At 33.2% G+C, this 27,472-nt stretch overlaps 2 protein-coding genes across 2 annotated transcripts; one reads left to right on the plus strand and one right to left on the minus strand.

The window, feature by feature from the left end:
• LOC132553440 (uncharacterized) lies at positions 1 to 3,422 on the minus strand. The gene is made up of 2 exons (XM_060217683.1): positions 3,322 to 3,422; positions 1 to 1,147 (listed from the first exon to the last, which is right to left on the minus strand). Exon 2 carries the CDS (start codon positions 1,145 to 1,147, stop codon positions 239 to 241), a length of 909 nt encoding a protein of 302 aa, XP_060073666.1. The 5' UTR covers positions 3,322 to 3,422; the 3' UTR covers positions 1 to 238.
• A 5,331-nt stretch (positions 3,423 to 8,753) lies between these two features.
• On the plus strand, positions 8,754 to 25,479 carry LOC132553451 (uncharacterized). Its single transcript, XM_060217696.1, has 23 exons — positions 8,754 to 8,886; positions 9,844 to 9,958; positions 10,665 to 10,928; positions 11,411 to 11,516; positions 12,008 to 12,132; positions 12,771 to 12,872; positions 13,299 to 13,422; positions 13,917 to 14,086; positions 14,780 to 14,937; positions 15,218 to 15,414; positions 16,083 to 16,291; positions 16,580 to 16,708; positions 17,123 to 17,647; positions 18,257 to 18,598; positions 18,760 to 18,823; positions 19,106 to 19,177; positions 19,616 to 19,706; positions 20,537 to 20,671; positions 21,587 to 21,718; positions 23,213 to 23,304; positions 23,772 to 23,961; positions 24,440 to 24,511; positions 25,286 to 25,479. Exons 1-23 carry the CDS (start codon positions 8,754 to 8,756, stop codon positions 25,477 to 25,479), a joined length of 3,741 nt encoding a protein of 1,246 aa, XP_060073679.1.
• The last annotated feature ends 1,993 nt before the right edge of the window (positions 25,480 to 27,472 follow it).

Raw genomic sequence — 27,472 nt, forward strand, 5'->3', positions numbered from 1 at the left:
TTTGATCATATCAAATAATCACATTTTATGAGGTCCACTGTTCCAACATAGTTACATGTATTTATTGTGAATGTATCTATTTACCAATCAACAATATCACACTCAGTTGTTATCAAATCCAAACAACACTATAAATAGAAATATGCAGTTTTGGAAAATCTTGGGTGTCTAAAAAGTTCCTTTTCGAAGATGCCACTGCGATGTTTTTTAAAAGTCTTTCTATTCCTTAAATTTGTTCTTAATTATCACCAAGACGCCATTTGATGTAAAGTGCCTGGAATTTATCAAAGCCAGACAGTACACCAGCACCTGCAACACCTCTGAGAATGTTTGCTCCAGCACCCTTCATCATGGACATGAAGCCCTCATTCTTCAGGATGGTCTTGGCACAGTCAATTGAGCCATTGTATTTCACAGCCTCGCCGGAGGTCATCATCATTCTCCTCCTGATTGTATCAATGGGGTATGAGATCAGGCCTGATGTGACGGTCACCACATAACCAAGACAGAAGGAAGCAAACACTCCAGCCCCTTCTCCAAGTACAATTGGCTTCAGACTGTCGTAGAATCCGAAGTAGCATCCTCTGTATACGACAATACCAACACAGGAGATGACAAAACCTCTGTATAGACCACCAATTCCATCAGTTTTCAAGGTCTTCTTGTATACATCTATCAGACCATTGAATTGGCGCTCGCCTCCCTTCTTCCCAGATTTTGCATCATTGGCTAGACGAGTACGGGCGTAGTCGAGGGAATACACAAAGCAGAGTGACATTGCTCCAGCAACACCACCAGATCCAATGTTCTTTGCAAACTGCACTCCATATGGATCTTGTTTAGAGCTTTTGAACAAAATCTTGATCTTGTCTTTGAATGCAAAATTTAAAGCCTGTGTTGGAAAGTATCTGATGCAGTTTGCCAAGTTTCCTCTCCAGAATGGCAGAAGTCCTTCGTTCTTGTATGTACGGACTGTGCAGTCGATGACACCTTTGTATGGCTCTGACAAACGACCAGTTTTCAACATTTCCTCCTGATTTTGAACAAGCAACTTGATCCTCTCAATGGGGGCGGCTGCTGTCTTTGAAATGACAGCTGCTGCACCACTGAGGGCGAAATTCTCTGCAAATCCAAGTTTCTTTGACATCTGAAATATACAAAATAGCAAAATTGTATACACCTTGTAAGACACCACATTGCTTTAATGGAATCCATATGAATTGATTTTAGTCATAAAATTGAGAAATGAAGCAGTTTTTAGGATCACCTTGACACAGCTGATATTACGAGTGAGCAAATTTACATAATTCTGAACGTTTTTTTTTTATCTCTGCAAAATCTTGGCATCAGACACTTGAAGATACCACCATGATTTGTTTCGAAGTTTTAAGTGGGTCTAATACATGTATCATATGTAACAACTCCATTCTGAAGCTACAGATTTAAATATTAATGTCAACTGTCAGTACAACAGATTACCCAAACATCTTGTGCCTACTTAAAATGGGACAAAATGTTTTGCTTGCGTTCAGCAATAGGTAGCAAGTACTTTTTGGGTTCATGGTCCTGACCAAATTGCAGTAAAACCAAACTCAAATATTTATGACGGCCCTTAGAATGAATACTAAGTACAAACAAATGAGAATTTATTTCATACCAAGGGCTTTGAGGAATATGTAAATTTTAATTTCATTTCAAAATATAAAGCTTTAATAACAGCGCTAGCCTACTACCGATCATTATCTAAATCTACTCGAAATCATCTCTTTTCAAAATTTCATGTTTAATGAATCAACTAGAGATAATGTCAGGGTCAACCAAGTAGCAGAACCGTTCTTTCGATGGGGTTTAAGTTCATATATTAACTCATATTAATTACATGTAATACATTGTCTGAATGCCAACCCTTGTACAGGTCGCAAAATTGGGTGCACAAGTCTTTCTATACGGCAGAATTCTTCTAACTATTATTGACTGCAACCAACAAAAAAATAAAATTGTGATCAGATAGTCTAAACCTCTGGAATACAGATAGTCTAAACCTCTGGACTAGCGATCTGACTATGCAGCTTAATTGTGTATATTAATGATCTGTAACATTATCCCCTTTAGTATCACTGACCTATGGGACAAACTTCGTACAGAAGCTTTCACAGGTTAAAACTGGCAACCTCAGATTTCAAGAATGTCTAAAGCAATGCCACCTTTTAGGACTCAGTTATATCAAATGTTTGACAATGTCCCTTGTCAGGCCCTATAAACTCTATTCAGTCAGACAGACTACCTTCTGTCCTGTTTTCACACAACACCTGCCAAGACATTTTTCTTTTCAGAAATGCAACAATTCTCTCATGACACTATGTCATATAATCAAGGCTTTCTGCACATTTAGTGGCCGTAACCTGTTTCAAAATTGCCTAGTAACCAGCCTTGTATACCACTGTGAAAATTACAACCAATACAGATATTGTTCATTGCTTCATTAAAAGCTTTCATCAAGGTACATATTATACTTCAATTTTAGGCTGTCCTTAAAGAAATAGCGTTCAAGTTAAGGAATCCCAAAAAGGATTACCCTCGGACTAGAGCTACTAGTCCCCACAAGTCACCTGGAACATTGTGCTTCAATGCTTTCGGAGGGCACCCTACAGGATATCTGGTCTATTCACTGCCAACAACTATAAGATGTAATGAAGGGTATGCCAAGTGGTCTGCCATCCAAGGCTAGTTCTGGACATTGTTTAACTACTGATCATGGACACACCTTTCAAAGTCACAAAAGCTAGGTCCTCTGTATGGAGCTGAATTGCCCATATCCATGACCAGTCATACTGTTACTGACATGTGTTAAGTGAAGACTCAATAGTCATTAACTAATGGCTTAGCAACAAAAATTGGTTGCTACACTTGAGCAGTGCATCTACCACAATATATTTTGGTTGCATTTCTTTTGAAACTATCTCGGACTAAACTTCTCCATATACAAGCAAGTTGACAAGGTCATGTCAGAAGTCAGAGAATCGGCAAATAACTTTTTTTGCATTGCACAAGTTAAATAATATGCATTCAAACCATCTACTGTGTATGTTTAACCATGTTTTAATAAATAAATTTGTCATAAGTGTTCGGATTTTTAAAAAAAGGCTAGGAACTTTTCAATGTCATGTCAAGTGTAGGTTACAAAGGTAGTAATCATGTCTATGCCGGTAAAATCTAACAATAAAAAGGCAAATTGTTACAGCCAATAATCAGAAAAAATAATAGTAACGGATGTGATGTTATATGCCGTTGCTATCGCAAATATACAAAAAGAAAGCAAACCTTGATTTCTTTCCGTTGTCGTTCAATATCAGAGGAGAGGCAGTCACTACCGGCAAACCCACGAGTTGGTTTGGAAAGGATGGAAACGAGGTAGACACGTGACAAACGGCCACACAACCCCGGATGTTCCTTGTGACGTAGGCCTAAGCCAATCCCGTTTTGCTGTATACCGCTACCGCTATCTGAATTTGATAGAGCGATCAGTAGCATTGTCATTATGCGGACTAGCTAGTTGGTTTTCTTATCGACATTTGGTCAAGTTGTCGGATCTGTATTTAGTGATATACATGTTGATAGTGGTATGATTAAACTAATAAATGACAACAGATGGATATACTAGTCCATGGAATAGTAGTTCTTAACAGATGTAAACATACAAATCCTGTTAGAAATGCTGTTCGGATCAGTCGAACCCGTCGTGAAAACGAAAGTAGAATGTTCACGTTTAAATCAGAGTAATTGTTCTGTAATTTGTAATCATAATTCGGGCTTTGGACAGGGACGTATTATACGTCCCTGGTTTAGAGTATAATTGTTTTTTTTTTTTTATCAAAATTTCTAAGATCGTGATAGATTTATCTGTCTTTTTATTATTTGTTTTAATTCTGCTGCCGTTGTTGTATCATTTTAAAAGGTCTCGCTTATTCTTGTAAATAGCACAATATTCAGTTGATATATATATATATCCTTTGCTTTAGCTTTAATACGAAATAGATACTGCCCAATTTACACACCCTTTTGAACTAGCTGTTTCATGGCTTCACTCAGGTAGAAGAGATAGGAAGGAAATTTCGCAAAATTACCGTGTTTAATACGATTTAAAATCTTGTCGTTTACGCTTTTGAAGTTAGGACATCTGATGAATTATGGGATACGAGAAATTGACGCAGATGGAAAAGTCTTCATCAACAATGTGTTGGTTATGCCTTAGCAGATGACATTTCATTATACGTCAGCGGAATTCAGCCCTTTCGTCTTCATCCTAACAATTTAAATGTTTTATAAAAGAGTGTCATAAGGCACCAAGTATACAAAAACACGTAATTGTCGGCAGGTCATTTCTAGTTATCAGAATTTTTAAGCGAGTGCATGTGAATTTCATTCTATTCCAAATTTTGAATTTCAACTCGCCATAGGCCCACTTTCTTGGAAAAATTCAAAACTTGTTACATTTAAAAAAAAATTCTTATATGAGATAGAATGTAGGGAAAGGGTAAGATGATTATTCTTCCGCTAAGTAAAGCTAAATTACTTTTTCAAGTTAATAGGTAAATAATGAAATCTACATGAAATGTAAGTGTAGAATTCATAGAACAAGGTGTACATGTATATATTTGACACATTATTTATTATGTACATCACAGATCGATTTCTGACGTGGTAATGTATATGTGCAAAATTTAAGAAATATTGTGACGTGCCGACGCATGTGCAACAGAACACAAATTATGGTGTGATGTCCTAATCTGAAGCTATTGCATGTATGTGTGATATGGAATTTTGATTGAGATTTCATTTCATATAAGATTTTATGAATCGTTTTATTTTTCATTTCATTGCAAGTATTGCCGTTGTGCGCCTTTTTCAATTCGAGACGAAATTCATAAAATCTTAAATGAAGTGTATATATGAAATATGAATAAAAAATAGTTTTGTTTAAACCTATTTATTTGAAAAATTCAAACTTAGCATACTTTTTCATATCGTTAATTTTGTTTCTCTGTTGCTTGATTATAATATTATTATTATTACAATCTTAACGGCCTGTTAAAAGGTCATCAGGGCCATCAACCGGTGAAACACACAGCGATCCAAAACGGAAATAACATTAAACAAACTTCAAGGTAAAAGACAAATGCTGAAAATTTTAAATGGTTATATAATCGCAAATGATTAAAATGGTAAGTCATAGTCTATAATATAGACCAACATCTTCCACATAACCTAGAATTTTATTGATCTCAACAGTTTCAAAAAGAGTCAAAAGACTTGTAACGTTACGATAAAAAAATTCTCGAGTAGACAGAAAGTCAATGCAGTTCAATAAAAACGTTTATCGATGAATGACTCATCATATCCTATGTACCGACCAAACCAGGAAATTATGCTTGATTAAAATTTTAATACGTAACTCAGAAAATATAGCTTGACAGGTTTTTAAGTAAATATGGAAGAAATGAAGTCAAACGGAGGCAGCCATTTTATTGCACCAATCAGTTTAATTCACGACGGAACGCCATTGTCCTACTTGAGTGTTGCGTTAGTGAATTCACTGGATAACCGGTGAAGATCAAAGAGAATATATTACATTTCTTATTTGTTTCTTAATTTGGTTTCCTTTATTGATTCAGTTAAGACACATTGTAAATTTGGGTTTATGATAAAAAAATAACGTACATATAGGATGGAACATCCCCGATACTCCAGGGGTTACGACTTCTTTCGCTCTCTGCATCTCCTGGAACACGCCACAGCAAAATTGAAGGCACAAGCGAACTTGATCGGTTCCAAGAAAAAAAACCTGAAAAAAAATCACAGGCTGTTCATAGGCTCCTTTTACAAAAAAAACCCAACTTCAAAGCCATTATGCATACAGTTATGCGATTTCGAGATTCGTTTGATGAATATTAAAGAATCAAATTAGTCTTCTCTTCTTGTCCACAAGGTGTCGTACATGGGACCTTAAATTTTGCCATGACATGTTCCAGTGGTGATAGTAACCCCTGAAGTATCGAGTATGAGGATGGAAACTCGCAATCAGTTTAAGGTCACACAGACTGTCAGTTAATTATTCACATACATCAGGTAAAAAGATGCATTAAATAGATTTTGTTGTAATATTAACGAAAAAAAAGGTTGATATGCCATTTAAGATGAAATAATATTTCTAATGAGAACTGGAAAGTGTATCATGGCAGCGTGGATTTAAAAACGGTATCCTGGTCTAATGTATGATAGAAGCATATTGTTTTTACATTTAAACTATTTAATGTTCCGAATGATATTTAAATAGGGGCTAGTAGTGTTTTTAAAATAAGATCGATATTTTATTAATCAAAACTAAATTAGCTGAATTTTCCAAAACTTTCTCCTTTAAAATTTTCAAAACACTCCGTCAATGTGAACTTGATTTATCTCCCTTTGAACAAATTAAACAGTAAAAAGTATTAAGATGACTTTGATAAGCCGTGAATTGTTTTACGATATTGCAGACAGGCGAGTGAGAAAATGAGTTTTTGTTTAGTTTAAACATATCTATTTGGCAAAACCATGTCAAAAGGATTGGCCTGTAAGTTTTCAACTTATGAAAGACTTCTCCCGAAAACAATTGGATGTAATTATATAACAGTATAATAGTAGTCACATGATGACATTTAGAAAGATGATGCAAGCTATGTTATACACTAATATACATTGATTTAATTACAGTACGAGTAGGAACGAGAGAGAGAGAGAGAGAGAGAGAGAGAGAGAGAGGGGGGGGGGGGGGGGGGGTCTGTGTGTGTGTGTGTGAAACATGGGCATCTGACATTGGAAGGATGCACAGGAACATTCAATTGACAAATCAAATAAAAGTTGAAATAATTATATTAATGTAACTAAAACAATACTTTTGAAAGTTTGAAAGAATGAAGAAATAACACTGAGTATCAGGCAAATCTACCCGACCTTCCCCGGAGATTCTGTGCAGATTTAGCAATTCTCGTGTTAGCAGTGGACGACATTTTGCATCTCCTTGACAGAGAATATCCACATTTATATCGCCTTCGTACCATGATAGTTTTGTATAAAGGATTGCACGTAGATTAGCGTACAAAGGGCAAATAATAATAATAATAAGGTGGTAGGCTAACAGGCTTCACGGGGATGCCCACATTGACACCCGATAATTCCGGTGCAAGTAAGCATTTTTATTTAGTATTTTTGTAGTCTTTTTAGTGAATTGTAAAATAACAAAATGATCAGTAAGTTTATCCTTCAAATGACTAGACACATACAGGTCTAAAATGTGAAAAAAGCATTCACAAAATAGATCTTATACAGATATTCCGAAAATCAAATACATGTAGCCATACCAATCATACACTGTCTCCCTAATCATGCTTGACTCCGGACCACAAAAAATGTCCATTTATATGCTGTGTGTATAGAATAGGTAAAATAGATATTCCAGTCTTTGTTACATCTTACATAATACCATGTATGTCCAAAAAATTAACCGTATCTAATTTAATTTTTGTAGTCAAAAGTGTTATTCACTTGAAAGTGTGTGCTTTGTACAGTCCGTGCAGGAAATTACAGGATAGACTCTGTTAGTGCTAAATTGCCAAGAGGTTAGCATTAAAGATTTGATATCCTTCAAAAATGAAGATATATATATATATATACATGTGAAATTTATTGATCTTTTCCGGGTTAGTACTCCTCCTAGTTTGGTTTCTGACGTCTGGCAAATCGCTTTGGTCAAAACAGATTTATGATGTAGTTTGATTAAAGTGCTATATAGCTCAGTCAGTCTAAAACATCTTACCCAAATTGTGTCGAAAGGTGTTGTTCATTCTCGTGTCTTTAGTGCGATTGATCAATTCTACATCCTGTGCTGCACGACATTAGACATTAAGCGTCCGATTACGCTTGTTGATCATGTAATACTGATATACAAAATAAAAGGAAGGATCGACTCTATCTTTGTACAATATACCATTGTAATGATAAGAACACTTGAACACATGAAACTAAATTGACGTATCGTATAGCCTTATGATTTCTTTTTTTTTATTTTCTGTTCCTTCTCAGAAGGAAATTGGTCCTATCGCTGAATAAAGTGACGATTCGATTCGGCAATTTAAATGGTATTTCTAATTCAAATTAAAAAAAAAATGTTACAGCCAGGTAGGCAACATTTATACACCTATTTTCATATTTTATGCGTGAAAAATTAATACGGCGTTTCAACCAATCAGCAGCAGAGAAACAAATGGAAATTTGAGAGGTGTTCCGAATTGATATCAGATAATCTTCCGAAAGTTCATAACATCGTCTGCTTGCAAAGTACTCTTCAACAACATAGAATACCATGAAACGACGTAAGGAATCACCTTTCGAGCAGATTTAGTGTTGTGACTAATATTTTGTCCAATTTCACCTATGTGACATGTCACTGAGTGGTCGACTTCTAACATGTAAGTAGTTTGGGATATATTTGTGGAAAAATGAAGAATCCTTTTTGAGAATTTTTGGTCCAAGATTCGTGATCATCTTATAAATAGACTAACAATTTACTGACAAGTAAGCTGAGCGAAAATTTTTTCGGCAATAAAATCCTCATTTTGTCTTCAAGTCATATTCTGATTTTCATACCACCATTCTATTACTCTTACTTTCTCTGTTTTATTATTTTGCTGTGTCTCTTGTTTGTCAACAGTCTGAATATGGCAACAGCAGGTCATCAGATAAGAAATTTTCGCATTGGTCGAATGGAACAGAGTGATGCATTGGGAAATGATTACCACGATGCTGCCAGAAATGGAAATAAGAAGAAATTAAAGAAAATAATTGAAAGAGGTACGTGCAATCTTCAAAAAAGACTACTGCCATGGCATATGGAATGTGACACTTAATTGGCAGCATTTTTGTATATATGTAGATAGGCCTTTAAAATCATGCTACATTGTGTTTTTCCTCTGTCTGTATTTATCAGTAAATCAGTAATAATTCTTATGACCTATAGATTTTATTTTTAAAAATTCTTCCGTTTAGATGTATTCAAATGCAAAGGATGATTGATGAACTGTAATGATGAGAAATTAACTGTAGTGTTCTTAAATGTTAAGCATTGATAATATCATTAGTAGGAAAAATATGGCATCTGTGTCAATAATAACATAATATTCCAATGTTCTCACTTCATTTTTCACTACCAAAATTCTTGCAAATTTCCACATGTACACCTTGGGGGAAACGGGTATCTGGAATTCCCTGTCCTCACATTTCAATTTGGCCCTTAAGTACACAGGCAGGAAAACACAGACCCATATGGTATCACCATTCTACATAAAAATGATAGTGGCAGTAGACTTTTGATAATGAAAACTAGAATATTTACCCTTTCTATATTCTTTTTCTAATACGATTAAAAAAAAATGAATGTTTGGGGGATAACATGAAGGTCTGGGCTTCTTATCAATCTAACATGTTAGTGTTGGTTATGTCAATAAATCTTTTACTCTTATTCATATTTTGAGTTTGTCATTGAGATGGACATCATATTCAATATTCAAAATATTTCATCTTTTTATAATACAGACTTATCTGCTCTTGTTAGTAGGTATTGATTATTATGGCATTTTTGTGAGAAAGCAACATAAATATGGACAAAATAGAGACCTACATGAGTGCTATGAACATAGTTATTTTGTGATTGAAACCTACATATTAAAAAAAACAATATGTCCTATAGTTATCAACCTTTTACAATACATAGCACTGTTTGATTTTCAATCAAACCATTTTGTTTTCCAGGTATTCAAGTTGATTACCCAAATGATCAGGGCCAGTCTCCTTTGTTTATTGCCTGCTTTGAAAATGAACCATCTGCATGTGATTTATTGCTTAGGAATGGAGCCAATCCAAATGAGTATGTAACCTTAAGAGTTTTACACATGATTTACATAGGCGTCTACAACATTTTATATTTGAAGTCATTATTAGAGAAGAACAAAGTGTATTACCTTAGGATACCTCAGGGTCTTCTATGGAAGTTGGTCTATTCGACCACTATGTCTGCATCTCATTTATTAGTTTCGTCATTTCTACTGTTTACGTGACATCTATCTCTGGTGATGTTCAAATTGTTGTTGTATTTGATGTCCTGGTCTTTCCAAATTTATCCCATCTTGCTTCAGAACATTTAATAGTTTTTGCTTGCACCTCTGATTCTGGTAGGTTATTCCAATTTTCCGCTGTTCTGTAAGTGAAGCTGAACTTCCTCACATTGTATTACAAGCAGTTACAAGCAAAAGGCTACATATCTATTCTATAAAACTAGCAAAGTGTGATGTCATAGTCAATGCATTATTGAGGTCTGACATTGAAAATGAGAAGCAGATCCTTTAGATCGGATAGAATTTTACTGTACCTGTGAATGACTGAGGGTGTGGTAATTTCAGTGAGAATCATGGGCAAAAAAGATTTTCATTAAATGTGAAGGGTTTTGATGTTAATGCTTTCTTTTATTTCAGCACTATAGAGGTTTCTCTTGTCAAGATTTTAAAATGTGTGATTTTTTTGTGACAAGCTTTCATACATTTCTGTAATAACTTGTTCCCTTATTTAATCATCAGGAGGAGTAATGATGGAACCACACCTGTACATATGGCTTCATATTCAGGTAATGTCAAACTTTTATCTGATGTGTTAGCTTCAGGAGGAGATCTGCGCTTCCATGATAATTATGGACGAACAACAAAAGACTGGGCACTTTGTCAACCAGAACCAAAGAAAAGACTGAAAATGCTTGAATTCCTAGAGAAGACAAAGTTATTTGCAATGACAACTACTGGAAGAGATATAAGAGCTGGCAACAAGATGTCGAGTCATGTACATGTGTAAGTGTAAACTAGATTTGTTGAATTTATTGATGTATTTTTTATGGCATTGAGCAGTGCAATAGATAAACCAATTTTTGCAGTTTCAGCAAAAATGCCAAAAACTGCTATCAGATTTTTGTATTGTTGCTATAAGTCTTGGCTTAGTACAGGATAACTATTAGTTTTTCCACAGATGAATAACTAAGCATTGACTGCTAAAGATGTTTTTTTATGTATTTCTAAAATTCCAGTTGTAAATTATGTAACAGGAGCGCTTTCTCTATTTTCAGTGGAAACCTAAAAGTTAATTGAACATTATCTAAAACGGTAGATGTATACATTGGTTTTGCTTATATCTTTAGCATACAAGATCAATTGACTTTAAAGTAGGAAGTGAAAGTCATATCAAAACCTTTAACTTACGTTGGTGAACAAGATAGTGATGATCTTAAAGTAATCTGTATATCAATCTTAAATAAATTCTTGAATCTTTGTTTCAGAAATAAGAACAATTCATTGATGCATATTATAATGAACAAAATTAAAGGTGGAATTGATGCGAATATTGATCAGTTAAAGAGCTCTCACAGTATGGGATTCGGAAAGGTAATGTTCTACACACAGGGTAAATGAAATTTTATTCATCTTGCTGTAATTATTAAAGTAACATTAGTCTTGATACTTAGTCTCTTACTATGAAGATATGTATCTAATATGTCAGTTACCAAGTAATCCTGAACTGAAATCACATAGTGTAAAACAATTATGAAACTTCGGTACTGAGATTTACGTTAAAACTATTTTCTTTAATGACTACTAATTTTCATGGCTGCCATGTCAACACATGTTTGCAGTGATTGACATTCACAAAACAGATGAATTTTTTTACTATACTTAATACTACAAATCTTTTAACACCTCTGATTTTGTAGGAATCAATTTTTGTGAATTTGTTTCAATCTCCAAATCTGCAAAGTAAATTGCACATCACAGAAGTTGATTTACATCTTAAAAAAATGCTCTGTCTCTTTTAGAAAAGTTGAAGTCCTAGGACATGTATGTCTGAATTCTTATGTAATATGAATTATATTTTCAAGGTGTATTTAGATGGTGACTCAAGTAGTGGCTTTATGACAAGTATACCATTGATATCAGAGAGCTGCCTCAAGCACAGCAGTGACGGAATAACATTTGAAAATGGGGCTTTTATGGTAATGGAAAGGTACATTTTAATAGCATTTTCATCATTTTGAATATGATTTTGACAGAGATGAATTGTAAAATATGGGTACTTGTATGTATAATACCAAAACAAAGTTAGAATCAGAAAGTGCATCATTCAGCTGTAACATCAAGTATAAGGACCTGAATTATGAGCCTTGTAGGTAACTGAGGAAAAAAATATGGTTGAAATAAGTGTCGAAAATTAAATGGGATGATAGATGTACATGAATATCCATTTTCTTTTTCATAACTGTGACATCATCATCATCTGTATAATTTTACTGCCTTCTCACCTCACAACTCATCTTCCTAACCATTTAGTCATGATTTTCTGCTAGTTGATTGTTTGGTAATTCAGTTTTACTTTGAATGATCATGTATCAATTGCCATCCACTAATATCAACTTTGTCTGTGCAATATCTTGTGCTAGCAAATTTCAAAGTGATGCATTGTGAAATCTCCTTGCTTGTTCTTTTCAACATAATGCTGTATTTATCCTTCAACACAATCAAGGGATTAGATAATATTGTCCCTGACTCATAGTCAAAGTGTTGGCAAATATTAAACTGATTGATGAAATATCAAATTAATTTTAACTTTCAAGGAATCCATTTTTTTAAATTTTATTCTTGCAGTATGTTATGGCAGTCTACTAAAGTAACAGCCAAAAGATTACATCGCGAGGCTGAAGCAGGTGGAGAAGTAGACTTACTTATTACTGAGGCAGAATTTGTTGGGTAACTTTAACATTTTTTACATTATAAGATTTTACAAACGTTGATGAAATTCATTAACCTTTTAATCCTTTTAAAAGTATGAATGTAAAAATGAGAGAAAATGGCTTAACTTATCATTCAACAATATAAAAATTAAAAACAAAGTTCTGAAAGTCTCCTTCACTGAAATCTTCTCCCTATGCCACCCCATTTTCAAGGATTTGACAATTTTAATCTTTTTACCCTTGATATTGTACTACACACCAACTGCCTTTGATTATGTTTATTTCTTACATAACATTCAGGGTCAGTGACCATAGGGAATTCCAAGTTATATCAATTTTATATCTTGGATAAACCTCCTAGTTGAGGTTTCAGATTGAACCATGTTCTCATCACATTGCCGACCTTTCATTTGATTTTCACTATGTTTCATTTTTTATTCAGGAAGTTGCGACATCCAAATGTTTTGCTATTGATGGGGATCTGTCAGACAAACAATCTAGATGGAATGGTTTTATTGTTTGAGAATGTCAGTTTGGGATCTCTTTATTATCATTTACATGAAAAGGTAAACTTTGATTTAATTAATTATTTTTCTAATTAAAAAAAAAAACAAAACCTTGCAAAGCAAATAAAATAAGATGTCAGATATGGTAAACTGGAATTATCATATCAATAGTTCTTTGTTATGTCTGAGGGGGTATTTGTGTATGTTACCATGTTATATAAGTTTGTGGTATGCTTATTTAAACTTCATTTAAATGTATGTTTAAGTTTTGAGTGTGGACGATCTTGATATCACTTGTTGATTATATCTATCATTATTATTATCATTAGTTGTTATTAATCATTAATACATTGAGGCTGATTACTTTGCTTGATGAAATGTAAATGATATTCACTATTTATTCATTAGGTATTGTGTGGGTAGCCGTTAAATTTTGGTTTGTTCAATAACCTAACATTTTTAAACATTGAAATTTATGGTGAACTTTTCCTGTGATTTATGATGCAACACATGTTTAATGTATATAGTGTGAAAATTGTTTTCGTTTTTGGCAGTGCGAACGAATGTCAACCAACTTGGTACATGAAATCCTGGTACAGATATGTAATGGTATCATCTTTGTACATGACCAGAATTTATTGCATTGCTACATTACATCACATGCTGTTCTCCTTGTGTCACCTCATACAGCTAAACTTGGAAACCTGGAATATGCTATTGAAAAGTATGTAATCCATATATGAAATCATCTGAACAGTATAAATCCTTTTTCACATTGGTTGAGGGAACTTGAATTCCTCAAATTGACCTGTGTTATTATCCAACTAGCAAATGAAATAAAAGTTTCCTTTTTAGAATTTTGCTTGTCTGAAACTGTTCACAAATCATAATAGCAGACAAACCTACCATGAAGGACACCTCTATATAGACAGGACATAGTACCATAGGGTCTTGACACAAATTCCCAACCTACAGTCAGTATATATGTGCTATAGTTGTTATAATACATCATCTATTGAACATAGGTTAGAAATTTGTGACAGATCCGTGTGAACATTCCTCTCTTCAAAACCCACATATCTAAATTGAAATTCTTTGAAATTTTACGTCGATATAAAGGCCTCTTGCCTTTACTTTGACTGCCCTTTGTAGACATGTATGGTTTCCATGATTCAGTATTTTAACATGACCCATTGAAAGCTTTCTAAAGATAGTACATTGTTCTTCATGAAATCCATTTGCCAGAAAACTTTCAGAACCCTTTAGCTATAAGCAATAAAATAACAGAACTATATAAGTTTTCTGAGTGTATTATAGAAAAACTACATCTACTGAAGAATGCTTCTACAAAGTGTATTTTCAATGAAATTCAAATAAAAATGAATCACTTTTACATCTGTCAAACTATTTTTGAAAGGGGAAAAAGTGAGGTCGGAAAAAGATCTTTAGTAGTGACGAACAAGCACCAAAATGCAGCCTACAACTGGATGTCTCCAGAGATCATTAGTGGGTCTTGTCCTTCTGAAGCTTCAGATATGTACAGCTTTTGTGCCGTCATGTGGGAATGTTTTGAAAGTAAGAGATATCTAATATGTAACAACCAAATGGATCAGAATTAGTTGCTTTATGAATTGATCATTCCAGAGAGATAAATGTACGTAAAGTAAATCATTTGTTTTAATCAAATTTTTAATTTTTAATAAAATCAGTGGTTGAAATTCCTGGTAGTAATTTCCTAATTCTAGACCCAGTAGATGAAAGTCCTTGACTTTCAGTTAGAGGTTAGATGAGCTATGTATTTACTTTCTCAGCTTATTGCTGGATGAATAATGAGTATCTAGTTTTGTGGTTTCAGATCTGATTCCCTGGGAAAGCTGTGATGCAGCATCAATTAGACATAAAATGTTTAATGATGGAGAGCAATTGACACTGAATACAGGAAGGACACCTCAGTTATTTCTAACTCTGATGGAATATGGTTTACAGCTGGACCCTCAACACCGTCAGCTGAGTTTCAACCATGTCCGAGATATCTTGGGATTGTCAACTGAAGTATGCTTCTTTATCAAGAAAAAGAAAAAAAAGGAAATCTGCAGTCAAATAGAAGACTAATTGGCTTTTGTTATTTACAGCATTTTAAAATTGTTCGTAGAATTCTCTCAGATTTTGACAAAAACTTTCTAAACCTTGGTATTCTTTTTCATTATAGCATGTAGAATAATATCAATGGTGTTTTTTGGCCTGGCATTTTAGATATATTCTTATGGATATAATAATGTATTCCTCTTTGGCATGGACTGTCTGTATTGTTACTCTTATATATTTAATATATTTAATTTTATATACCAGGTATATTTAATAAAACTTTATTATAATACACATCGTGTAGTTTGATAATTCAGATCCTCCATAGTACTATTTGCATGATGAAATCTAATCTGCTCATGTAAGCATGTGGTATTGTTATAAACTATGATGCAGGTTTAATCATTTATATAGTCACATCTTCTTTTCTTCATGTATTTTGTTTCTGAAATACAAACTAAGTTGAAGGAAATAGGTTAATTCTAATTTCTTATTAATGATGAACACTACTTCAAGAAAAAGGAGCCAATTTGTTAATCAATGTTTGAAAGCTAAACTGATGCAAAATGTTAAAATACTCTCTTTTGTTTGGCATTTGAAATCACTCCGTCAAATTGATGAATTCTTTTTTTCAGAAAGTAAAGCAATATATCTCCAATCTTTTGCCAAAAGAACAACCATTTGACAGCAACAGAGAAACTTTCACACAACAGGAATCATCCAGATCTAGGCAACGGTCTAGCAGAGGAAAAGGGAGAGATGAAATGAGACAAGAGCAAATGCCACATTCCAGTGAAAAACCTCAGCGTCCCAAAAAACAACCTGTTGGACAAAAAGTAAAACGGTGAGAGTTGTCATACAATGGGACTCTTTTTTCTTTTTAGAATAGAACTTTTTTTTTTCATTTGGAATCTTTTCCATGAAAATCATTCTGTTTTTTTTAACTATATTTGTAAATTTTATGAGGTGTTGATATGAGCAAATTGGTGATGTTGTTCAATCTGATCTCCACATCTTTCATTATTCTGTTATATTCAACATAACACACCAATCTTGTGCATAATGCAATCAAACTTTTCTTTAAAATCATTGCTTATCATGTTATCTGACAAATTTGTTGTGCCTATTTCAGGCATGATCAAAACCAGTCAAGTAAAGAAACAAAACCCAGGAATGGAAGTCATCCTACAGGTGCAAATAGTTCCCCAGCAAAAGGATACGAGTACATGTCTAAGGATGGTGTTTCTTTTGATATCAAAAAGTAATTTGTGTTTGTGACTTTCACATATTATGCAAAAACTAAAAAGTTTAGATTATTACAACACTGCATTGAATTTTGATTGAAAAAAAAAATCCATTTCTTAAAATTGTGTTAGCTTTGTTAACATGGCTTTTTTATAACATTAATATAAGGTCTAGATATTTTTTACATGAGTGATTCTCTCTCTTTTTTTTTTTTTTTTTAATTTTTTTTGTTTTTCTTTTCTTTGGGGGGTGGTGGGTGGGGGGTGGTGGTGTTTGAGCCAGGCTTTAAACCATGTTCAAGGATTTTATGATAAATTCTACCAATTTTTGAAACTTTTAAGAAGGCTTAATGATGATGTGTAGTTGTGAGTTTCCTACATGTTCTGAAGAGAACAATAAAAATTTGTTTCTGTATTTTCATTATTTGCAGGACACATTGGGATTTACAGGAGGGACAAAATCATCATGAGTATTTCTACAGGGTCAAAGTTTTACCAAAGAAAGAAAACATCAGCAATTATCAACAAGATTACAGTCAAGATCAGCAGGTATGTGATGAGAAACACAACCAGCAAATAGTGAATCACAGACAACTGCAACAGCAACACCATCCAGTGGAATTGTATGAAAAGCATCACCCGCAGCAAGGGTATGATCCTCGATGTCCTCAACAAGGGTATGGTGAACAACACTTTCAGCAAGGCTATGACCAAGACTTATATGAAAAGCATCCACTTGAGCAGGGGTATCATAAGCCACATCACAAACAAGAATATAATAAACAACAACACCAGCTGCAGGAGCAGCGAAGGTATGACCAAATGACTTGTGATCAACAGTGTGAAAACATGCAGTATGGTCAGTATGAACCTGAAAATGAAGGGGCTTATCCTGACAAAGTCATCAGTAACATCACATCCAGTGAAAGTGAGGAGTCATGCAGTACTCAAACAAGGTCAGTTACACAGTGAAACCAGCCTAAATCAGTACCATAAAAAACATCAGATTGTTCTGATTTGTCAGGGTGTCAGAATACAAGGTGTTGAGGTGGTAGCTTCTCGTTGTATTGAAACAAGATGTCATAAAATTCAGGAGTTGATTGGTTACCTTTCATTGTATATAAATGTAAAGACTCAGTATTTATCATTTTTCATCAATTTTAAATTTTTTGGGTTTGAAAAATAAGTATTTAGACTACAAGCTGTTAAGGAATATTGCATCTATGTTAATTGAAGCTCTACAGCTTTGACAATATTTGATCTACATATTACTGTCTGATAATCAAATTTGTCAGACTGAGGGCAATTCAAAATATAATTTAAAATGGAATTGAATATGGTGATGTTGCAACATTACCATCAAATCTCCAAACATCACTATCAAGTCTACAAGAAATTCTCCCAACATCACCATAAAATCTCATAAAATCCCTATTAGGTCTCTTTCCATCATCATTTTAACTTAATTTCTGCTAATATGTCTTCAGTGTGATGTCAGTCTCATGACATGATGCTGTTACTCTGTGTAAATATGATTCTAAATTGTCATGGTTTTGGTCATTCATCTCCAGTCAAGATGCAGATCATCAACTAAATTCAAGCCTTGCAAAGCCATTAGCTACTAGATTTAGCTACCTACAGATTCAGCAGGTCAAGAGCCCAACAGGGGTCAGTGTCAAACCAGCTAGTCATTGTACAGCACCTTTTGAAGTAATAGAGAAAGATACTGAAAAAAATCTCAGTACTGCTGGAAGTGTATTTGCTTTATACAACATGGACTGTTTTGAAGGAAATGAAAGTACACCAAACAGAAAATCAATTGCTGTACAGAATCAGCATTACAGCACTATGCCCAGAAAGAGGAAAAGAATGGGAATGACACCTGAACTTAGGAAGGAAACACAAATGTGAGTTTTTTTTGTTTTTATTAAAAAGTTACTACATCATTAATGAATTAAGATATATTGTAAACTGTGTTACATATACCTTACTACATATTAGATAAAAGTTTGTTCTTTATGCATAAAATTGAAACATTTTGTGATCTTAACTATATGTACTGTTTCAGGTTGCTGAAACAACCAGGGAGTGTTCGTAATTTGGTGGACTTATACCAGCATCAGGAAAGCAGTGTAAGCTTGTTTAATTTTATGTGATAGTTTTATGAAATAAAAACTTTAAAATCATCCATACACGGTTATTAATTATGCAATACTTTTCACTTGAATTCTGGCATGGTTTTTCTGTGGAGAAAACTTCTGACCAATTACTGATTAAATTGATGACCTTCATATCAATATTTTTCCAGTCTATTTTTTGAAGTAGTTTTCATTTACCTGGGAAACTACTTGAGGAAGCAATTGGGGTCATCCTTGTTGATAACAGTAATTTAGAGCTGTTTCATTATCTTTTAGCACAAGTTGAAGCAGGCAGTTTTACATGGAAATATAAAGGACTGCATGGATGGAGATAATTGCATTTATCCAGTAAGTATGGTATAAAAAAGTATAATAAATGTCAAATATTCTAATTTTTCACAAAAAATTGTTCAGGTCTTACAGCTATATTTTCAAGTTTTTTCTCTAATGATTTTTCTTACTTTCATTCAAACATAAATTGGCTATTAAAAACCTTGACTGATCAATCACAAAAACTATAAAATATTCCTGGAACAATCAACATGTTGCTGATATTGAAGTATCATTCATACTGTGCTATTTCTGGGAGTATTTTTTTTAAAATTTTGCATTGCCTGCTAACACATCAACTCAAACTTATAGTTAGGTAGGCTAACTACAGGACATGGCGATAATTTTTTGTTATATCAATTTCACTAAGATGTGATAAATGTGGGTAAGCTTACCACAAGACATGGGCTTACAGCTGGACAAATGTGGTAAAATTAAATTCTCAATGCTTAATAGAAATTGGATAAGCAAGATATCAGCAGTGAAAAAGATATGAAAATCTCAAACGACTACAACAATCATGGAACGGAGCAGCAAAATCATTCAGGTGAGAAAATATATTGAATTATCATACTATTTGACTTTTTTCACATAATTCTAATTTCTTCATAAGTTGCTTGTCCTGACAGACTGGCACATAAATTAAATTTGAATAGTTGTGTAGTCTGTAGTATTAAGAGTCCTGACCTACAAGTCTTTATTCTTATAATCTAATTTTTTGTCTTAGTGAAGTTTAATGTCCTCTATCAATTTCAATTTGAGATTTGAGATTTGATGTTTTACACTTTAGTGTCCTCTATCAATTTCAATTTTCAATTTGAGATTTGATGTTTTACACTAAATGAATTTTTTTGAATGTTAATTGTTGCTATCATGATGATCTTGTCTGGCATATAGCTGAAACCAATACAACACAGCATGGTTAGTCTAGGAACCAGTTAAATACTTGAGACTTATGTGATAACAATGACCAAATAACCTAATGTTTCCTGTTATCTCAAACATTCTCATAGCTTTCAATGTCTTTTTGTAATAGAATGCATATTTTGTTAAAAGTTTTTTCTATGAGATCTGTTATCTCAAAACCAGGTCACTCTTACCTAATAACACCCCATCCATCTATCCTATCATGCAGTAATTCCTATTTTCTGCTGAGATATATGACCCAGAATCTTAAAATAAGATATATCTTATCAGTGACACAATTTTAATAGGAGACAGGATATTACAACTGGCTATCTTACAGACAATGATTGTAAGAGCTTATATAATTGTTAATGAAGAATGATTTGCCCACATGTGGCCTTAGATTGTAGGTCAGCCATCACCCCAAATGTAACAATTATAAGTGATAAGAAATTAAACATACATCTACAGGTGGCAAATCCAACAGAAAAGTGAGGAATTCAACATCCCCAGCAAAACAGTATGAGGAAAATTATGCACCTCCGTCTTCTGTCAAAGATGTTATGAACAGCAGTAGCCTGACTACTGTCTCACCCTGTGATAGTGGTATGCTAATTTGTTACATGTGTACACATCTATACATGTGCAATAGATAGTAGTATCTGCATGTGTATTGTGTACAATACTATTCAGAATACATATGTACATTTAAAAGCAAACCTAGAATTCCAGATTTATGATAGTATGTTTAGATGTTCATAAATTTCATATTCCCACAATAACCATTATTAAAGAGGGGGTTGGTTTTAATCATTGTACTTTACTAGCTTGTGTGCATGTTTATTGTCAAACATTGTTAAACTATTATAACCTTTTGGAAATATATTTCCAGGATTTGTCATATACATATCGCTGTGACTAGCTAAATCATCAGTTTTCTTAATTACAGCCATTTTCATCAAAAAAACTTGTATTTAAACTGGATGTATATCCATGATTGTTGTCCTTTTAGATAATTCACTAGCAGGTGACTAAATGATAATAGTTGTGTATGGTGACATATATACATAAAGATATATTTTGAATTGGGATCTTTTGATTTACCCCTGGTAGTCACTTCATGCTTGATGATGTTCTCATAGATATACCAATAATAATGTATAATGCATACATGCATGTAATTTATAGAGGGGAGCCCATTCCAAATTTAGTTCTACACTTTTGCATTTTATGTGATACAACAAAGGTAGAAATTTATACACATGATAGATTTAAGCAAAAACAAACGTTATGACATTAATTTAAAACTATGAGAGTGTAAAAAAATAAAAACAAAATTTTAAAATTCATCTGAAATCACAAGTATAGTAACTTGAACCTTCAGTTGTCGATTGGAATTGTGTATATGTATGGTAATCTTTCAGAGTTGATACGGCTAGTTTCAAAGGGTTTACATATTATATACCAGGTATATACACAACTAAATGTGTACATAAATCTAAGCATTTCCATTTTAATCAGGTTCATCTTTGTGTGACAACAGCAGTGTTGCCTCTGAACTCATTGAGAAATGGGTGACAAATGAAATAATAAAAGTGAGGAACTCAATGAGTGAAGAAATTTTTCATGCTTTGGATATAAAAGAAAATATCAGTAAGTTTATAAAATCAAACAAAATTACCTTTTATGGGACACAACCCAGTTTATTAATGCAGATCTAGAATCTACGTTAACAAACCTTCTGTCTGATATTGTTTATACATTTAGAAGAAGTTTAACTGATCGCTTTGGATAAGGTGAGTGGTTTTGTTGATGGAAGGGGTTGTTGGGTTGACTTTAATTCAATGAAAAGAGGCCAAAAGCCCTGTATCACTCACTAGGTTTAGTTTACTAAAATTGATAAATTTTAGCTAAATGGAAGGTATTTGAACATTTGTTTCTATTTCCTCTATTACGCCCTGCCCCTCTTCCTTAATGGGGTTAGATGCACTGTTTGCACTTAACTAAGTTCTCTTAAACAATGATGCTTCAAATCAAATCAGGACAAAATTGATTCATTCCAACAAAAGGATTTTTAAGACTTTGTTTATTTCTACTAATGAACTCTGCCCCTAGGAAGCTGAGACCCACCTTTTATATGATACTGATTTCCTATCACCCAAACATGCTTCAGACCAAATTTGAACAATATCCTGTAATTCCTGAAGACAGATTTTAAAGAAATTGATAGAATTTCCCCATTGGGCCCTATGGGTCTGGTGAGCTAATAATTAATAATCTCATTGCATGCAAGTTAATTTCTAAAACTTTTAATGAGGATGGGATGAAAACTAAAGTTGATTCCTTTGGAATTGAGCAGGTCAATTCATATCTTGGAATTTAACTTTTGAGAAGGAAAAATAAAATTTCTGTTTGAAAGTTCTAAACCATTCAAATATTGACATTTTGAAATAATTCAAACATTCAGTACTCTCAATAGCATTAAAAATTCATTTTTCACTTTGTGAAGATGTATTTATATAATATTGTTTTTGCTTAAATCCATCCACCATAATCCTTGCCTGATCTTCCTTTTTCACTATATCATTCAGGTCTAATTGTCATATTTCTCTAAAACTTCTTCCTTAATTCTTTTTGTCAAGAAAACATTTAGTTGTTCAACTGATGATCAGTTTCTTCTCACAGTTTTAACACCACTCAATGGGACTGGATCATTTATAATATCTGCATTTTAATACTCATTTTAAGTCATACATTTGCTACTTCACTGTACCAACACTAGCAACGTAAGTGATTTCTTAGAAATGAACTTAGAAAGTGATGTCCTAACAAACATTTTGTGGTCTCTGATAATTGTTTTTCATTAGGAGCAACCAATTTAGGACTACTGTCATTATTAAAACTTCTTTCCCATAGGAGTTCAAAAGGAAGTCTGTAATATAGTTGTATTGTAATAAAAACAATTTCATGAAACAGTCAAATCACTTCATTGTACTTGTAGACTTGTAGGTTTCCTGATATTCCAGTGTCCATGCATTTGACAGAACGATAAACTATTCTATAAATAATTTTGATATTGATGTTAGTGGGATTTAAGTTTTTTCTATAAAGATACCAGCTGAAGTAAAAATTGAGTAACTTTTTCAGCATCGAATGCAAGAATAAGGAGTCCTTTGTTTGATGATAGCCCACAGTGTGATTCTATTCCTTCCAATGTGAAAGCAAAGAAAGTGAATAAGGTATTTGTAAAGTTTGTCTCATCTGTACATACATTTACTTTACATATTACAAATTGTAGTTTTCTCTAAATCTGAATGGTTAGAACTCAAGGTATTCTTTCTTTATGAATTACTTGATGTATGGAGATATCTGATCTAAGTACCATGTGCAGTGGTTCTGCAGTATTTATTATAATGCTTTCGGTGCAAATGAAAGAATTAATTTCCTAACAGGGTGACAACACAACTCTTTTCATTTATTTCACTTTATGTGAACATCAACATGGATGGAGGAGGAAATCATTTACTTAGCATTGAAGCTTCTCTTTCTGTTGAGAAATTTTTAATTCTTCCACACCCTACATTTGGAAATCAAGTCAGAATTTACCCTAGTAGGTCACATTGTAACTTGAATGGTTTGAGACAGAAATCAGAATAAGATCAAATACTCTACTCTAAGCTGTGGCCCTTTCTCAATTTTATTTTAGATGGGAAAGAAGGCAGAGGTTGAGGAATTTTATTTTGATGATGAACTATGTCAAGACGTAGAACAAAGTAACATACAACTGCATTCACCAGTATCAACTTCCCCAGCTTCGTATGGACTCAAGGCACGTAGAAGTTCCTTTATCATCACACCTCAAAATTGCAATGAAATTGGAGAAAAAAAACTGAGAGGTTTGTTTTGATGAAACAAGTCTTTTTCTCAGAGCATCAAAGTTACTTCATATTTTACATAACAATTCTTTCACGAAAGAAATTAATTTTATAAACACCCCATCTTCTAAGATACTCATTCAGATGGGGAAACTATTTTACCTTTTCATTTCTCATATTGAAAAATCTGGATTGTACTGACTAAAGCTTAACTGGGACATGTCTGATCAGTGATCAGCTATTTTTATATATCAGTTAAGAGAGATACTTGTTTAAGTTAAAATTGAAAAGGATATGGAATTAAAGGGATAGCAGATTTAAAAGGATTGGATATTTAAAGGGATCAGACATTTAGAGGAACTGAAAAAGGCTTATTCAGCAACACCATTGTGACATACATGTGCACCAGGTATATACAGGACATGTTACTACAAACCTCATATAATACACAGCAGTTCTTGTGCTTTAATTCTGATTATTTTGCTTGATTTCATTTCAGAAGGAACAATGTACAACCAAGGTCTTTGTATAGAACAATATCAGCAAGCTATTTGCCCAGGTCCAGTAACAATGGTATGAACTGATATTCTATTGAAATCTATTCATATATGGTTATTAACGGTTGATGGAAACTTTGTAACCTTGAATTACTGAAGTGTAACATCAAGTGTCAAGGTCAAAAATACAACAATATAATAAAAGTTTGTGTCAGCAATAAAATTTAACTACTGTGTAGATATTTTCCATATACAGGTATTTTGTGTGTATGCATATTTTCTTTCCCTCAGGCTTAATTACCATTATAATGACTACATCCTTTTAATTAATGTATCCTGTCAGACTACGTACACTGTAACGAATATTTTTTTATCAAGATACTCCTAATGGACGAGAATCTAATTGCATGAGTGACCCCCCCCCCAACTGTCATTCATATAGGCATGTTTCATTGTTATCATCTAAATCATACACCCCGTGATACTCATGCAGTTGGCCTATATTATGTGTTATTTCATTAACATTAGATATCTTCAGTATGATAAGAGGAGGGCATATATACCTAGAAAGGGTCCAAGATACGCAAGTTTATCTTGCATGCTGAACTGAATTTTTTCCTGAAGTTAACATAATACATGTATTTTATCAAAAATTATCTAACCTGCATTGTAACATAAATGGTTTGTATGACACATATGAGTTACTAAACATCCATTGTTTTATGTATGTGACAATGTCAGATCAATTGATGTTCCTTCTTTGTATTCCTGTTTAGTTATTATTGAAGTAACCTATAACTGAATGGAATTGTATATTTGTTGTCTATTTTTTTACTGATATATATTTTAACTGCAGAATGAAAGCTCCACCAAGAGAAGACCTGCTTATGTCAGCACTGTTACAATTTCTTCCAATCTAAAGGATCCCGAACAACATGAAATAACCCACACGATAACAGATCTAGACAATGGTGCAACCAATACTATGTATAAAAAGTCTATCAGAGCCTCACGAGTGGTTTCTTCACTATTTGAACAGTGATTAGATAGCATTTGTCCATGCGTTAGTGAGTTAAAAATGTAAAAGTGCAGTTAAAAGTAGGTTACATACAGCAAGACCCACTAGAATGTATAATGTAAATACCACACTGTTCATCGATATCAGTATTACAAGAAATATTTGTAGTGCATGAGTGATATCAGAATATATACAGTATTATAAATGAATCAAATTATCAAGTGTATACAGTGAGGAATGTGATAATAAGCTTCTCTATCGTGCAAATGAATAAGTATTGTTTATTAATTTTTAAAATCACATGGTAATGCTCATTTCTTAATTATTTCCTGTGTCCGTCCTGTCTCAAATGGAGTCGATTTTCTACTTCGTTTTTTTACTTGCTTTCATATGGCTTTTCTGTTATCGAAAATATCTACCTTGGATCACATGGTCTTGGTACATAAAACATGACATTAACACAGATCAAGTACAAGATTATTGGGGTTGGGTGGTTGAAACTAAAGTTATCACATTTCACATATCATTCATGCAGGTATGTATGGGGTGATTTACCTGTGCAGTAATCTACAGACAAATATGTAGGTATTATGCTCTTGTTAAATGTGAATATTCTCTGAAATATTCCTTGTTTAACAACATAAATGCAATAACACCAATCACAATAAGTGACTGATACACTACAATTACTCTATTATATAATAAATGGATGTAAAGACTGTTGTTGTAACCACCTCTGTACAAAGTCTGTAACTATAAGTAATGTTATTCATTTATTGAAGTGAATTTAATTGTATTTATGTTGTCATAATGTTTTAATGATATAAATCAACACATTTGATATATGATAAACCTGTATGAAATATTAAAATAGTGTCTGAAAAGACTATTTTGGATTGTTCCCTCCACTCAGTGATCCAAGGGAGATAATCTGTTTCAAACCTTGATAAAATGACTTTCAACTTTTTTTTATTGGGAGGGGAAGAAAGAAAAGAAAATGCAAAGGGTATGATGATTATACAACAGCTTAGAAATTGTAATTCTTTGTAATATACCCTTAAAGTACACACCGATGTCAATGCTCATTGTGTATTACATAGGCAGTCTTCATTTCATGTCTAATAAATGTTAGTTAATTAGTTTTTTTAGGTGCTAATGTGCATGTACAGAACCAAAGCATGACTCCAGAAATTATGTCTGGAAGTAGGGGTTCTTTTCCTAACTCTGCCTACACATGTATAGATACTTTCCCACTCATAATTTTTACCATTTAAGCATCCATGCCTCTCATACATCCACCTCTAGAACAGCTGTAATGCTATTTCAGTAAAATGTTCCTACCACCAATTGTTATAGAACAGTAGGCAGTGACCTGAACCATAGATGGAAGGGATTTATTTTAGAAGTTCTGGGATTAGGTAGATGCTTGACTGGAATAGCCTTAATCAAATGTTTAAAACAGCTATTTGATTTTGAAATAATGAACAGATAATTGATGCTGGACCTCAAGTTTTATTTTGTGTATAGACTTATTTATGTAATCATTCAATTTGATGTTGGATTCTCAAGATGTATAAAATACTGGTGGAATTTGTTTTGTTATTTGCTGTTAAGTTTGTATAAAAAGATTACCTGTAACAATTATAATTTTCGAACATAGTCTGTGATAAAAAGTAATATATTCAAATTCTTACTTGTTGATGTTGTGTTGAACAATGCATGTTTTGGATGCAATAAATTCTTGTTAAAGTTTTGAAGTTTCTGTTATTAACTGCACAACAGACGTGGTTATTCTCGACAAATAAATACCACCAGTTTCCAGTTTCTTTTGCACACACTTATCTGAAAATACACCAGGCATTTTCTTCTAATTAAATATTGTAACTTTTTTCACTGTTTGCCAAATACAATTGCCTTAAAAAAAAGGTAAATTTTACGAAAATGTTGAAAAAAGGACTTGGTATGGAAAGAAAAAATGGGCCCTTGCCTATTCATGTACCGGCAGGAAGTCCTTAAA

This window comes from Ylistrum balloti, unplaced genomic scaffold, assembly GCF_031769215.1.
Source record: "Ylistrum balloti isolate Yb309-2 unplaced genomic scaffold, AGI_CSIRO_Ybal_v1 Utg370328, whole genome shotgun sequence".
In the NCBI taxonomy this organism is placed as follows: domain Eukaryota; kingdom Metazoa; phylum Mollusca; class Bivalvia; order Pectinida; family Pectinidae; genus Ylistrum; species Ylistrum balloti.

Excerpts from the sequence above, each read along its gene's own strand:
- LOC132553440 (XM_060217683.1), bottom strand. The coding sequence starts at position 1,147 with ATGTCAAAGAAACTTGGATTTGCAGAGAATTTCGCCCTCAGTGGTGCA.
- LOC132553451 (XM_060217696.1), top strand. The coding sequence starts at position 8,754 with ATGGCAACAGCAGGTCATCAGATAAGAAATTTTCGCATTGGTCGAATG. Across the intron at positions 19,178-19,615 it reads GAGATAATTGCATTTATCCA|AAATTGGATAAGCAAGATAT; the intron begins GTAAGTATGGTA and ends AATGCTTAATAG. Across the intron at positions 21,719-23,212 it reads GGATATAAAAGAAAATATCA|CATCGAATGCAAGAATAAGG; the intron begins GTAAGTTTATAA and ends TAACTTTTTCAG.